The 15,087-nt window shown below is 37.9% G+C and overlaps 1 protein-coding gene and 1 pseudogene across 1 annotated transcript; both read left to right on the top strand.

The window, feature by feature from the left end:
* Window positions 1–6,983: 6,983 nt before the first annotated feature.
* Window positions 6,984–7,931, top strand: LOC102394473 (olfactory receptor 8K3-like). The gene has a single exon (XM_006080632.3). The coding sequence runs from the start codon at window positions 6,990–6,992 to the stop codon at window positions 7,929–7,931; it is 942 nt and encodes a 313-aa protein (XP_006080694.3). The 5' UTR covers window positions 6,984–6,989.
* Window positions 7,932–11,758: 3,827 nt separating this feature from the next.
* Window positions 11,759–12,641, top strand: LOC123329847 (annotated as a pseudogene).
* The last annotated feature ends 2,446 nt before the right edge of the window (window positions 12,642–15,087 follow it).

The raw sequence follows: 15,087 nt of genomic DNA, 5'->3' as shown, positions 1-15,087 counted from the left end.
GATGTGGTGTATGTACATGATGAAATACGGTTCAGTCATACAAATAGAGTGAAATAATGCCACATATCAATACTGATAAATTTAGAGCGTATCATACTAAGTGAAGTCAGGAAGAGGAAGACAAATACCGCATGATATCACTTACATGTGGAATCTAAAAGCAATGCTACAAACTAGCTTAGCAACAGAACAGAAATAAACTCCTAGAGGCAGGGAAAAGAAGCTTATGGTTACCAAAGTGGAAAGTGGGGGGAGGGATCAATGTGGAACTTGGAAATAGATAAAGACTATAAGGCAATGGCACCCCACTCCAGCACTCTTGCCTGGAGAATCCCATGGATGGAGGAGCCTGGTGGGCTGCAGTCCATGGGGTCGCTGGGAGTCAGACACGACTGAGCAACTTCACTTTCACGAATTGGAGAAGGAAATGGCAACCCACTCCAGTGTTCTTGCCTGGAGAATCCCAGGGACAGGGAGCCTGGTGGGCTGCTGTCTATGGAGTTGCACAGAGTCGGACACAACTGAAGCGACTTAGCAGTATATATATATATATATATATATATATATATACACACATATATATATATATCCATTATGGTTTATTACAGGATATTAAATATAGCTCCCTGTCCTATATATATATCGGAGAAGGCAATGGCACCCCACTCCAGTACTCTTTCCTGGAAAATCCCATGGACGGAGGAGCCTGGCAGGCTGCAGTCCACGGGGTCGCTAAGAGTCAGACACGACTGAGTGACTTCACTTTCACTTTTCACTTTCATGCGTTGGAGAAGGAAATGGCAATCCACTCCAGTGTTCTTGCCTGGAGAATCCCAGGGACGGGGGAGCCTGGTGAGCTGCCATCTATGGGGTCGCACAGAGTTGGACACGACTGAAGCGACTTAGCAGCAATATATATATATATATATATATATATATATATATATAATCTACCTGATGCATTGTTACTTTCAGTTTATTTAATTACTTACATAGTGTCTAGAGACAGACACTTTTTCCTTTAAAGGACTTCAGTATTTGCTTTTGAAGACCTTCAAATGATTAGATGAAGCCCACTTATATTTTGAGGAGCAATTGGCTGTACTGAAAGTCTATTCATTTAAAAGTTAATAAAAATTTAAAAAAGAATAATTTTCACAGTGACACTAGACTGATATTTAACTAAACAAATGGGCACCACAGCCTAGCCAGATGGGTACAGAAATTAACCATCAAAGCAGGAAAAAAGGGAATATTAATAAGGGGTAAAAAATAGGAAACCAATGTATGTAACTTATTTACAGCTACATACAAACTGCTCTGGATTATTAATAAATACACTTCATTACTTGCATTCTGTGATATTTTAATGCTTCAGGGACAGTCAAGAAATTGCTTGGCAACTCCTCAGGGAGAGTCAGAAGGGAAGAGAAAAATGCATAAATTGTTCTCACTATTTGTGTTGCAAAGCACATGAGAAAGTCAAACAGAGGTTTCCTTACAGGTAAATAGCATATTTCATGTGGTGCCTTATTTTAACAATAGATGGATAGCTTTGGTGACATTTGCAAGATAGCAGTTTTATTCTATGACAAATCACAGCAAAACATGAGGATATTTGGTTCTTTTCCATGTACAACTTTCTATTATAATGTATGAGCAGAATAGAACTGCTTTCCTTTTCCTGCCTATAACTGTTCAAATATTTTCACAAATACTAAGGAGCACCTTTGAAATGTCAGTGTCATATTATTTAATATTTGGAGGCCTTGTATGCTGCAGTCCATGGGGTCACAAAGAGACTGACACGACTTAGGGACTGAACAATAGCAACAAATGTCTTCTATAAATGCTTAATTGTATGAATAAGAAAGGACACAACTGTGGGACAAGAAAACCTGAAGATTCAGTAATTAAAAAAAAAAATTAAGTCAGAATTACAAATCTGCCAGTGGCCAATTTCTAGTTTGGTGTTCTTACAAGTCCTTAGTCAGTTAGTGACTCTGGGATCTTATTGCCTTCTCAAAATATTGTGTTTTTAATGAATAATTAAATCAATATATTCATGGGAGTGTTTCTGATGTTTTGATGAGCAAAAGCAGGGTTTTCCATCTTGCATTGTGATGTGAAAAGAAATTTTTGGAGGCTAGGGATTTCGAGTACCCAGTGTTATGGTGAATCTGCAATCCAGCAAGTTCAGTTTCTAGTGGAATTGGGCAAAAAACACATAATTTTTTAGAATATAGTTCTAAAAATAATAATCAGAAGGTCAGCACAGGTAGTAAACTATGAAGTGACTTAGCAGCAGTAGCAGTAAACTACGGAAAAGTAGGTTCATACATTTCATACAATTCTAAAGGTGGTGAAACAAACAAAAAAATTCTCTTCAATGCCCCCTCCCCACCCCCCTCCGCCACCCCCGCCTTATCTTACAGGAAAACCTGCATTTACCAGTGTAGTTGTTTTTTGTTTGTTTGTTTGTTTGTTTTTGCTGTAGTCTTTCATAACATAAACAAAGATTTATGTCACTTCATGGTTTCCTATTTGTAGTGCCATATTTCTGATATAAGAAATCATGTATATGGGGATAGGTTAGGACATCAGAGGTTCAAAACCTTATAAGCAATGTATTTGATGAGATAAATGTGGATTTCCAATCAACACATACATAATCTAATTTTATGAATATTATATTTTTATTTACTTTTCTAGAGTTCACAGAGAATCCTGATACTTGTTTTTCTTGTAATAGTATCAATTCTATTTCTTATTCTTTTTTTTTTTTTTTAGTAAAGCATTAGTACACTTTTAAAAATGACTTTTTTTTTTCCTTGCTATTGCTTTTCTTTTTTATTTTTTTTTGTGGGGGGTGCTCCAAAATCACTGCAGATGGTGACTGCACCCATGAAATTAAAAGACGCTTACTCCTTGGAAGGAAAGTTATGACCAACCTAGACAGCATATTCAAAAGCAAAGACATTACTTTGCCAACAAAGGTCCGTCTAGTCAAGGCTATGGTTTTTCCTGTGGTCATATATGGATGTGAAAGTTGGACTGTGAAGAAGGCTGAGTGCCAAAGAATTGATGCTTTTGAACTGTGGTATTGGAGAAGACTCTTGAGAGTCCCTTCGACTGCAAGGAGATCCAACCAGTCCATTCTGGAGGAGATCAGCCCTGGGATTTCTTTGGAAGGAATGATGCTAAAGCTGAAACTCCAGTACTTTGGCCACCTCATGCAAAGAATTGACTCATTGGAAAAGACTGATGCTGGGAGGGATTGGGGGCAGGAGGAGAAGGGGACGACGGAGGATGAGATGGCTGGATGGCATCACTGACTCGATGGATATGAATCTGAGTGAACTCCAGGAGTTGGTGATGGACAGGGAGGCCTGGCGTGCTGTGATTCATAGGGTCACAAAGAGTCGGACACGACTGTTAGCGACTGAACTGAACTGATTGCTTTTCTTTTGGTTGTTGACACTCCATCGTGTCTGACTCATTGTAACCCCATGGACTGCAGCATGCTAGGTCTCCCTGTTCTTCACCATCTACTGGATCCTGCTCAAACTTATGTCCATTGAGTCGGTGATGCCATCCAACCATCTCATCCTCTGTCGTCCCCTTCTCCTCCTGCCTTCAATCTTTCCCAGCATCAGGGTCTTTTCTAATGAGTCAGCTCTTCACATGAGGTGGCCAAATTATTGGAGCTTCAGCTTCAGCATCAGTCCTTCCAATGAATATTCAGGATTTATTTCCTTTAAGACTGACTGGCTGGATCTCCTTGCAGTCCAAGGGACGCTCAAGAGTCTTCTCCAACACCACAGTTCAAAAGCGTCAATTCTTCAGTGCTCAACCTTTTTTATGGTCCAACTCTCACATATATGCATCACTACTGGAAAACCATAGCTTTGACTATACAGTCCTTTGTTGGCAAAGGACACCTTGGTCCATGTCTGGTTTCATCTGTTGCTTCTTGCATATGGGTTTCTCAGGAGGCAGGTTAGGTGGTCTAGTATTACCATCTCTTTAAGAATTTTCCCCAGTTTGTTGTGATCCACAGTCAAAGGCTTTGGCACAGTCAATGAAGCAGAAGTAGATGTTCTTCTGTAATTCTCTTGCTTTTTCTATGATCCAATGGATGTTGGCAATTTGATCTCTGGTTCCTCTGCCTTTTCTAAATTCAGTTTGAACATCTGGAAGTTCTCGATTCATGTAATGTTGAATCCTAGCTTGGAGAATTTTGAGCATTTCTTTGTTTGCATGTGAGATGAGTGCAATTGTGTGGTAGTTTGAACATTCTTAGGCACTGCCTTTCTTTGGTATTAGAATCAAAACACCTTTTCCAGTCCTGCGGCCACTGCTGAGTTTTGCAAATTTGCTGCCATATTGAGTGATCACACCATTTTGGTTATCTGGGTTATTAAGTTTTTTGTTTTTTTTTTTAATTTTTAATTTTTTTTTGGTTCTTCTGTGTATTCTTGCTAGCTCTTCTTAATATTTTCTGCTTCTGTTTGGTCCATAACATTTATGTCCTTTATTGTGCCCATATTTGCATGAAATATTCCCTTGGTATCTGTAATTTTCTTGAAGAGATCTCTACTCTTTCCCATTCTATTGTTTTCCTCTATTTCTTTGCATTGATCACTTAGGAAGGCTCTCTTATCTGTCCTTACTATTCTCTGGAACTCTGCATTCAGATGCTATATCTTTCCTTTTCTCCTCTGTCTTTAGCTTCTCGTCTATTCTCAGCTATTTGTAAGGCCTCTTCAGACAACAATTTTGCCTTTTTGCGTGTCTTTTTCTTGGAGAAGGTTTTGATCACCACATACTGTACAGTGTTGCAAACCTCGGTCAATTCTTTTCCGTTAAAAAATCTACATTCTACTCTGGTATCATTCTGTTTTCTGAGTAATATTCATGATAAGAATGATGTTTTCTGAGGAATATTCATATGTATCTTTAATTCACTGTACTTACACCTCTGCATTTAATGTTGTATGGATGCTATTTGCAGCCTTAATGTGAAAGCAGACAAAATAACATTCTGGAAATATATAATACATATAAATATAGATAGATAGATACAGATGTATGCTTGTATATCCTTTTTTAACTTTTTTTAGCATGCAACATGGACGTGAGTCTGAGTGAACTCCGGGAGTTGGTGATGGACAGGGAGGCCTGGCGTGTTGCAGTTCTTGGGGTCGCAAAGAGTCAGATATGACTGAGTGACTGAACTGACTGACTGACTGTGTAATATATAATAATCTAAAAACTTTTCTTTTTCTATAGAGAACCCTTTTATCCAAAGAAAGTATTTATGAAACTTCATTATCTAAAACCAATTTTAGTTACATCACAGTCTCTCGAGTTACTCAGTTTCCTCATTGTGACCTCGGTTTCTCCTTGGCTAAATATACTGTCCGTGTTACAAATAATTCAGTATATGTCAGTTTTAATGAAAATGCAGTTGGGGAGGAAGAAAAATGTTACATTTTAAGTAAATATATATCACATATTTTAAGCCATAAAGAAGATTAAAATACCTAGAGCAAGAGCTCACCGATGGTCCCAGTTGCAGTCATGGGGAGGGGTCATGGGGGGAGTGGGGGCACTGAAGGCTGTTTCCTGGGTAACACAGCCCTCAGTCTATTTACCATCATACACCCAAGAAGGAAGTCACACAAAAATAATTTATATATGCATGTGTAAGGAGAATCCAATTCAGGTAGCGTGCTTTCTCCACTAAGAAATTAAAAGCAAATGCACACAAAAAGTCTATGTATTAGACATTGAAGGGTATTTTCAGATAACACAAATGGAATTAAATGTTTAAATCTCATATATCTTCCCAACAACCTGGCAGGAAAGAGATTGAAATAACCTACCATATTTGCCAGGGTACTCGTTTGCATATACAAAACGTATAGCTGTAACAGAGATCATATCAACCCATTTATGTTATATGGAATGTTTCCCTGTAAAAAAAAACAAACAAACAAAAAACAGTGTGGTATGATATGTTAGAACTCCCTTATTTTTAAACCTCTGTTCAATATTGGTCAAATGTATTAATTTTATCATCTTGCACCCCCTATAGACATAAAGGCTTTCAGATAAATTTATTTTAACATAAAGGCTTCTAAATCTTTCCACACATAATTGCAATTTGGGTTTCATTTTTTATGAGGTAAAGTTTAGCATGTGTAGTATGTAATATTATGTGACTTTAATTTTGTAAATATAATGGTGTGATGGTCATTATACAAAAAGATGACAGAAAAGTTTGCCTTCACCTATAAAACAGCACCTAAAATTTATAAAATGTTTTAGACATGTTTTCCTCATCTATATTTATATCAGTCCATATCTATATCCACACATCTACTAACTCTGGTCAGTCTTGGCCCTTTGGCATTTTGGGCTGTATAATTTCTTGTTGCTACGTCAAACACTTTGTGATCCCACAGATTGTATCCACTGAATTTTCTTGACAAGAATACTGGAGTGGGTTGCCATTTCCTCCTCCAGGGTATCTTCCAACCCAGGGATTGAAAGCATGTCTTCTGAGTCTCCTGCATTGCAAGCAGATTCTTTACTCACTAAGCCATTGGAGAAGCCCCCTTGTTGTTTTGGGAGCAGCCCTAATATACTAGGATAAATACCAGTCTCACTGGTTTCTAACTACCTCCAGTGCTGACAACCAAAATGCATCAAAATACTGTTACATGTTCTTTGGGGGGTTAATCTTCACCAGTGAAAAACTACAGGTCTCTCTCTTTCTCCAGATGTATATTTACCTCTCTTTTTTATTTCTATTTCTATTTGTATGTTTTATTTATAGGATGCAGAATTTTTTCTTTGTGTTTAAAATATAATTTAAATTTATTTTATTTATGTCATGTATGTAAACTAAAAGAAATCACTAAAGTTCATTAATGATATCATTAACTATACGATGTCTCTATTAAAATAGGTTTTCTGATTAAATGGAAACACACAATGGAACAGTGCTGAGCGAATTCATCCTCATGGGAATCACAGACCGCCCTGAGCTGCAGGCTCCATTGTTTGGGCTCTTCCTCATCATCTACATGATCTCAGCGGTGGGCAACTTGGGCATGGTCATCCTCACTAAGGTGGATGCCAGGCTACAGACACCCATGTACTTCTTCCTCAGGCACCTGGCTCTTACTGATCTGGGTTATTCAACATCTGTAGGACCCAAAATGTTGGTACAGTTTGCTGTGGATCAGAATAAAATTTCCTATCATTTGTGTGCCACACAGCTGGCTTTCTTCATCGTGTTCATTATTAGTGAGCTTTTTATTCTGGCTGCAATGTCCTATGACCGCTACGCAGCCATCTGTCACCCCCTGCTTTACACAGTCATCATGTCACAAAGGGTGTGTTGGGCACTGGTGGCAATCCCCTACCTCTATAGCACATTTGTTTCTCTTCTAGTCACTGTAAACATTTTTAATTCATCCTTCTGCGGCTATAATGTCATCAGTCATTTCTACTGTGACAGTCTCCCCATATTATCACTGCTCTGTTCAAATACACATGAAATTGAGTTAATTATCCTGGTCTTATCAGGATTTAATTTGATTTTCTCCCTTCTAATAGTCCTTGTGTCTTACCTGCTCATCCTCACAGTTATTGTCAGGATGAACTCTACTGAAGGTAGGCGGAAGGCTTTTTCTACCTGTGGATCCCACCTGACAGTGGTCACTGTATTCTATGGGACTTTGATATTTATGTATGTGCAACCAGAGTCCAGTCATTCCTTTGACACTGATAAAGTGGCATCTATATTTTACACCCTTTTTATTCCCATGTTGAATCCCTTGATCTATAGCTTAAGAAACAAAGATGTAAAATACGCACTACAAAGGACATGGAAAAAAATTTGCAATATCTTTCCTTAAAAGTCACTGTCAATGTCATTCCTACAAACTAGGTTAGCTACTTTCCACCTTGTGGTGGGTGCTTTCAGAGGGAAAAGCAAATGCATATAAGATAATTGTGAATTTGGAGTATTCTATTTCATAGTCACACTCCTAGGTGATATAAACACATTGGCAAAAAGAAAAAGGCAAAACCTTTGCCATCTTTGAGAAGTGATGAAATATAAGCATAACAATCAAGTATATTTTATAGGACAGTAGAATAGACCATCAGAGCAATCAAGGACTGTGTGTATGCTATGTGAGGGTAAGGAAGAACAGTAGGTACAGAAGGGAAATTTAAATTATTTAATTGCCACAACTTGACCATAATATGTTTCTGTGTGAGTTATGGAAGTTTTTCCCCCACTTATATGTGTTAGTTTCTTGCATTTGTACTTTGGTATCTGTCTTTCTTCAAATGTGGGGAATTCTTGCCCATTATTTCCTTAAATAAACTCTTTTAGTGGTGTCATTTAAGTCCCTTAGTATCTCTTCACTTTATTATTATTATTACTATTAGTATTATTATTCACTCCTCAAACTCAATACTTTAAAATGACTTGAGTTTAATTCCCTGATTATTAACTTCTGATTGTTCTAATCTGTTGGTGAAACCAGGTAGTAAAATTTTAATTCAATTGTTATGTTTTTGGCTTTTGAGTTTTTGATTTGCTTCTCTTTAAATTACTTTCTACCTCTGTTTGTGTCCTCAGTTTGTTTATATATGGGAGAGTTATGTTTATTTGAATTGATCTATTTTCCTTGTTTCCTTGTGATATTTCTGTGTGTTTCTTTGTGATGCCCTGTGATATTTTGTTAATAATTTGGCATTTGAAAAAAGCAAGCACTTCTCCCATGATCTGTGGTATGGACTCTCAAATCAGACTGGCATAAAAACTCAAAAGTCCTGTCTCTATCTCTGTCTACACAGGAACACTCACAGAGGCAGATATATGATGTGTGTATCACATAGAATTTGTTCACAACATATTAACATGTCAAACTCAAGGCTTTTTATTGGCTTATATGTTGTAGGAGTGTTCATGATAGCTGAGGATGAAAAAACAACAACATATACATTAATAAAGAAAAGATCCACAACTTTCTTTATGTATTTTTTACTGTAATGAATAAAGAAGAAAAAAATCACATCATGGTATATGACAAATAATCAGCAAATTACATTAAACAATGCAATTTGCTGCTCAATAATAATAAGTAGACATAGTAAAACATATGTGCACAAAATATGACAATACTGAAAAATATATTGATCATGCAAGGCTTACATGAAGCACAGTAAAATCTGTGAATTGAGACAGAAAAATAAGAATGGGTATTGCATGTGGTAGTGAAAATGTTGAATTCAACGTTTCAGTACATTGAAATGTAATGAAAACAAAGCAAATGAAAGAGAATTCTGTAATAAAATGATGCTGATGCTGTATGGAACGAGAATGTAAAATAGAAGTAGCTAATTCCTCTCCTTAGAGTTTTAAAAAGAAAAAAATAAAAGGGAAACATGATCTTATCTAGACACATCATATTATTATAGTTAGTGCAGTTAAACATTTTAAATAAGACAATGACTTAATACATCTCCATTATGCTATCCACTTAAGGACATCACTGAGGAGCTACAGGAATGCTGAAGGGCTTGTACTATGGATAAAATTTATCTTAATCCAAATCCTTATGAGGTTGTATTAGGGTGAACCATAGGAACAGAATTAATATGAACCAAAGTATGGGCTGTTGCCTATGGGGTCGCACAGAGCTGAACTTGACTGAAGCGACTTAGCAGCAGCAGCAAGTATGAGGAAAAGGAAAATGAAATGCACAGAAATAAGTCTGACTAGGCTATTGGAAAACACAAATTGCTCAAGACTACTAATAGCCACATCTCCTCCCTTGTTTCTGTTAAGATTTCAAATGCTTCAGGGATGATCACGAAATTGCTTGGCATCTCCTTATGGAGAGTCTCAAAGGGCAGAAAAGAATCCATAAATTGTTCACAATATGTATTTTATGAAGCACACAAGAAAGCCATGGCAGAGTTTTCATTACAAGTAAACAGATAGTATATTTTGTGTGGTGCCATATTTTATCAATATCTAGATTGTCTGATGATTTGCAATATAGCACTGATTCTACGCCCCTTGTAGGCATCAAGTTGGTCATGGTGGGGGCACTGAGGACTCTTACCTGGAAACACAATGTCTATTCATCATCATACCCCTGAAAAAAATTTTAGTCACACAAACAGAATTTGTATGTACATGTGTAAAAAAAAAAATCTGTTTTAGGTAACTTGCTGTCTCTATTAAGAAATGAAAAATAAATATCAGGAAAATCCTATTTAGCTGACATACGAAGATATTTCCAGGTTCCATGAATATACTGAAAGATTTCATTCTTAGTTATCTTCCCAACAACCTTGCAAGAAATAGTTGATTTTGCTGATGGATATAAAGACATTAGGGGCTTCCCCTATGGCTCAGTGGAAAAAATCCACCCGCACTGCAGGAGACAAGGGTTCAGTCCCCTGGAGGAAGGCATAGAAACCCACTCCAGGATTCTTACTTGGATAACCCTGTGGATAGAGAAGGCAGGTGGGCTAAGGTGCATGGGGTTGGGAAGAGTCAGACACAACTCAAGTGACTGAGCAGGCATGCATTCATAAACAGATTAAGATAGCTTGTATTTGCCAAAGTACTACTTTGTATGTACCAAAAATGTACATATAATGGATTATACCATCTATGCACACTTCTCAAAATGTTTCCTGATATGAAAGCCGATTATGTTTAACATAATCTGACAGAATTTCTTTAACTTCAGATCTCTTTCCAATATTAGGCAAGTGTGTTCATCATTTCATCTTGTGCATTCAGTAGACATAAAGTCTTTCACATAAATATGTTTAAAAGTGAGGGCTTCTAAACATCCCCACCCATAAAGAAGCTAAAGTGTATATCGTTTCTTTTTCTTTCTGTTTTTTATTTACCTTTGTATGGATCTACGGGTGTGTGTGATAAGTCACTTCAGTTGTGTCTGACTCTTGGCTACCCTATGGACTGTAGCTATATGCACACACATGATCAGGGTTCTCCAATCTTAGGTCTCTGACATTCTGGGCTGTATAATCCTTATTTGGAGAAGGCAATGGCACCCCACTCCAGTACTCTTGCCTGGAAAATCCCATGGATGGAAGAGCCTGGTAGGCTGCAGTCCATGGGGTCGCTAAGAGTTGGACACGACTGAGCGACTTCACTTTCACTTTTCACTGTCATGCATCAAAGAAAAAAAATGGCAACCCACTCCAGTGTTCTTGCCTGGAGAATCCCAGAGACGGCGGAGCCTGGTGGGCTGCCGTCTATGGGGTTGCACAGAGTCGGACACGACTGAAGCGATTTAGCAACAGCAGCAGCAATCCTTATTTATTGGGTCTGCTCTAATCTAGTAGGATGTTCAGAAGCCTCACTAAATCTTAACTATTAGAAGCCAGTAGTATCTGTCCTGCGGTGGTGAAAACCAAGATTGTTCAAAGCATTATCAAATATTCTTTGGAGGGCAAATTTTCCCCTTTGGGAAGCTACACATCTCTCCCTATCTCCACATGTATTTCTATCTTCATTTCTGTTAATATTTCTATACATCTAGGCTTTATTTCCAGGCAGAGGGCATAGAGCATTAATAAAGCTTAAAATGTAAATGTAGATATATAAAATACCAAAAATTTACCTAAATGTACTACATGACTGTGCTGATATCTCTGTCAAGAATAGATTTTCCAATAAGCCCAGATGGGAAAACACAACAGAACAGTGCTGACTGAATTCATCCTCATGGGAATCACAGACGGCCCTGAGCTCGGCTCCACTGTTTGGGCTCTTCCTCATCATCTATGTGATCTCAGTGGTGGGCAACTTGGGCATGGTCATCCTCACCAAGAGGGACTCCAGGCTACAGACACCCATGTACTTCTTTCTCAGATACCCGGCTCTTACTGATCTTGGTTATTCACCAACCACGGTACCCAAAATGTTAGCAAATTTTGTGGCGGATCAAAATAAAATCTCATATTATTTTTGTACAGTACAACTAGCTTTCTTTCTTCTGTTGATTATTCATGAACTTGTTATTCTGGAAGCAATGCCCTATGACCGTCACCCTCTGGTCCACCCAGTCACCATATCACAAAGGGTGTGCTGGGTGTTGGTAGCAACTCCTTATTTCTATTGCACATTTGTGTCTCTTCTAGTCACTGTAAAGATTTTTAATTTATCCTATGTAGCTACCATGTCATCAAATATTTCTATTGTTACTGTCTCCCCTTGATATCTTTGCTCTGTTCAACTACACATGAAATTCAATAGATTATTCTTAGAAAGTTTTAATTTGATAGTCTCCCTTTTGATAGTTTCTTGTGTCTTACCTTCTTATTCTTGAATCCATTCTCAGGATAAACTCTGCTGAAGGCAGGCACAAGGCTTTTGCTACCTGTGGGTCCCACCTGACAGCAGTCATCATGTTTTATGGAACTTTACTACTTATGTATGTGCAACCAGAGTCCAGACACTCCTTTGACACTGATAAAGTGGCATCTATATTTTACACCCTTGTTATCCCCATGTTAAATCCCTGATCTACAGTTTGAGGAACAAAGATGTAAAATATGCCCTATAAAGGATTTGGATGAAATTATGAAATATTTTTTTTCCTTAAAGATCACTATCAATCTGATTCCTGTAAATTAGTTTCAGGACTTTATACTTTTCTATCTGTGCTTTCAGAAGAAAAAGCAAATATAAATAAGTTCTTCACATATTTTAGAGAATGGCTTTTGTGTGTCACTCACACTTCCAAGGGCTATAAATCCATTCATGTAAGAAAAACAGAAGAAAAAAAACTTTGCCATTTCTGAGAAAAAGAAATGAAACATAAGCAAAGTAGTTAAATCAATTTTTAGAGTGTATTAGAATGAATTAGGAGCTGTAGACCACAGAATAGTCAAGGAGATTGGGCATGCTATCGGGGACAGAGAGAGAGAGAATGGTAGGTACAAAAGGGGAATTTAAATGATTCATTTTATTCTCAAATTTTTAGAATAAACATTGAAGTTATCTTTGTGTGCTTGTGTACAGGCGTGGGTTTTTGTTTATTAACATTTATTTTGATTTATCATTCATACTCTTTCATGGTCCATGTTAAGAGCAAACTTATTTGTGGTTTCAAGCAAACTCCTTGGAATGGGATGACTTAAACTCAATAGTCATATGAATTTGCTCAAACACCCTCCTTCCACATGGGGAACTTAGGGTCCTGTTTTTTCTCCTCAGTTTTATTATTATCACATATGAATTCTACAGAACCTGTTCACTCAACATCATAGCGTTTCAGGAACTCAGGTCAGCACAGCATCTGTTTTTGTTTTATTCAGTCTTTTTGTCTACTCTTGTGAATAAATCAATTATGACAAATTTCTTAGAGACAAAAATTATTTTAAATAATTCTTGTCTAAGTGTCATTTTGCAATGACAAATGAAGGTCATTTGCAAACTATAAGGGTCATATGCAAACTATATTTACATAAGAGGTCCACTATATGATAAATTATATTTGTTACTTCTTTTTCATGTTGCTGTTTTCCCTCAAATTTGACTGATTGAGTGTGCATTATATGTTGATAAGGATACATTATCTCACTGCATTGATTTCATAGTTCCTCTTCTAATATAATGCGTCAGTTCCATGACTTGGTCTATGCTGTATTTTGAGTGAAAGTATAGCGTGACATGTAACAATTGATGTACATGTTATGATATCTGTACTAACTTACTCCAAACTGCCATTCAGGTTCAGTTCAGTTGCTCAGTCGTGTCCAACTCTTTGTGACCCCATGAACTGTACCACGCCAGGCTTCCCTGTCCATCACCAACTCCAGGAGTTTACTCAAACTCATGTCCATGGAGATAGTGATGCCATCCAACCACCTCATCCTCTGTCATCCCCTTCTCCTGCCTTCAATCTTTCCCAGCATCAGGGACTTTTCATTTTTTTTTTTTTAATTTTATTTTATTTTTAAACTTTACATAATTGTATTAGTTTTGCCAAATATCAAAATGAATCTGCCACAGGTATACATGTGTTCCCCATCCTGAACCCTCCTCCCTCCTCCCTCCCCATTCTATCCCTCTGGGTCGTCCTAGTGCACCAGCCCCAAGCATCCAGTATCGTGCATCGAACCTGGACTGGCAACTCGTTTCATACATGATATTTTACATGTTTCAATGCCATTCTCCCAAATCTTCCCACCCTCTCCCTCTCTCACAGAGTCCATAAGACTGTTCTATACAAATGAGTCGGCACTTCGCATCAGGTGGCCAAAGTATTGGAGTTTTAGCCTCAGCATCAGTCCTTCCATTGAATATTCAGGACTGATTTCCTTTAGGATGGACTGGTTGGATCTCCTTGCAGTCCAGGAGATTCTGAAGAGTCTTCTCCAACAACACAGTTCAAAAGCATCAATTCTTTGGTGCTCAGCTTCTTCACAGTCCAACTCTCCCATCCATACATGACTACTGGGAAAAACATAGCTTTGACTAAATGGATCTTTGTTGGAAAAGTAATGTCTCTGCTTTTTAATATGCTGTCTAGATAGGTCATAGCTTTTCCTCCAAGGAACAAGCATCTTTTAATTTCATGGCTGCAATCACCATCTGCAGTGATTTTGGTGCCCCCCCCCAAAATACTGTTTCCCCGTCTATTTGCCATGAAGTGATGGGACCAGATACCATGATCTTAGTTTTCTGAATGTTGAGTTTTAAGCCAACTTTTTTACTGTTCTCTCTCTCTTTCATCAGTTCAGTTCAGTTCAGTCGATCAGTTGTGTCTGACTCTTTGTGACCCCATAAATCGCAGCACGCCAGGCCTCCCTGTCCATCACCAACTCCCGGAGTTCACTCAGACTCACGTCCATCGAGTCAGTGATGCCATCCAGCCATCTCATCCTCTGTCGTCCCCTTCTCCTCCTGCCCCCAATCCCTCCCAGCATCAGGGTCTTTTCCAATGAGTCAACTCTTCACATGAGGTGGCCAAAGTATTGGAATTTCAGCTTCAACATCAGTCCTTT

Source organism: Bubalus bubalis, chromosome 16 (assembly GCF_019923935.1).
Source record: "Bubalus bubalis isolate 160015118507 breed Murrah chromosome 16, NDDB_SH_1, whole genome shotgun sequence".
Lineage (NCBI taxonomy): Eukaryota > Metazoa > Chordata > Mammalia > Artiodactyla > Bovidae > Bubalus > Bubalus bubalis.
This window is presented reverse-complemented; position numbering and strand designations above follow the sequence as displayed.

What these genes read in the sequence shown, in the direction of transcription:
- LOC102394473 (XM_006080632.3), top strand. Translation starts at nt 6,990, where the DNA reads ATGGAAACACACAATGGAACAGTGCTGAGCGAATTCATCCTCATGGGA.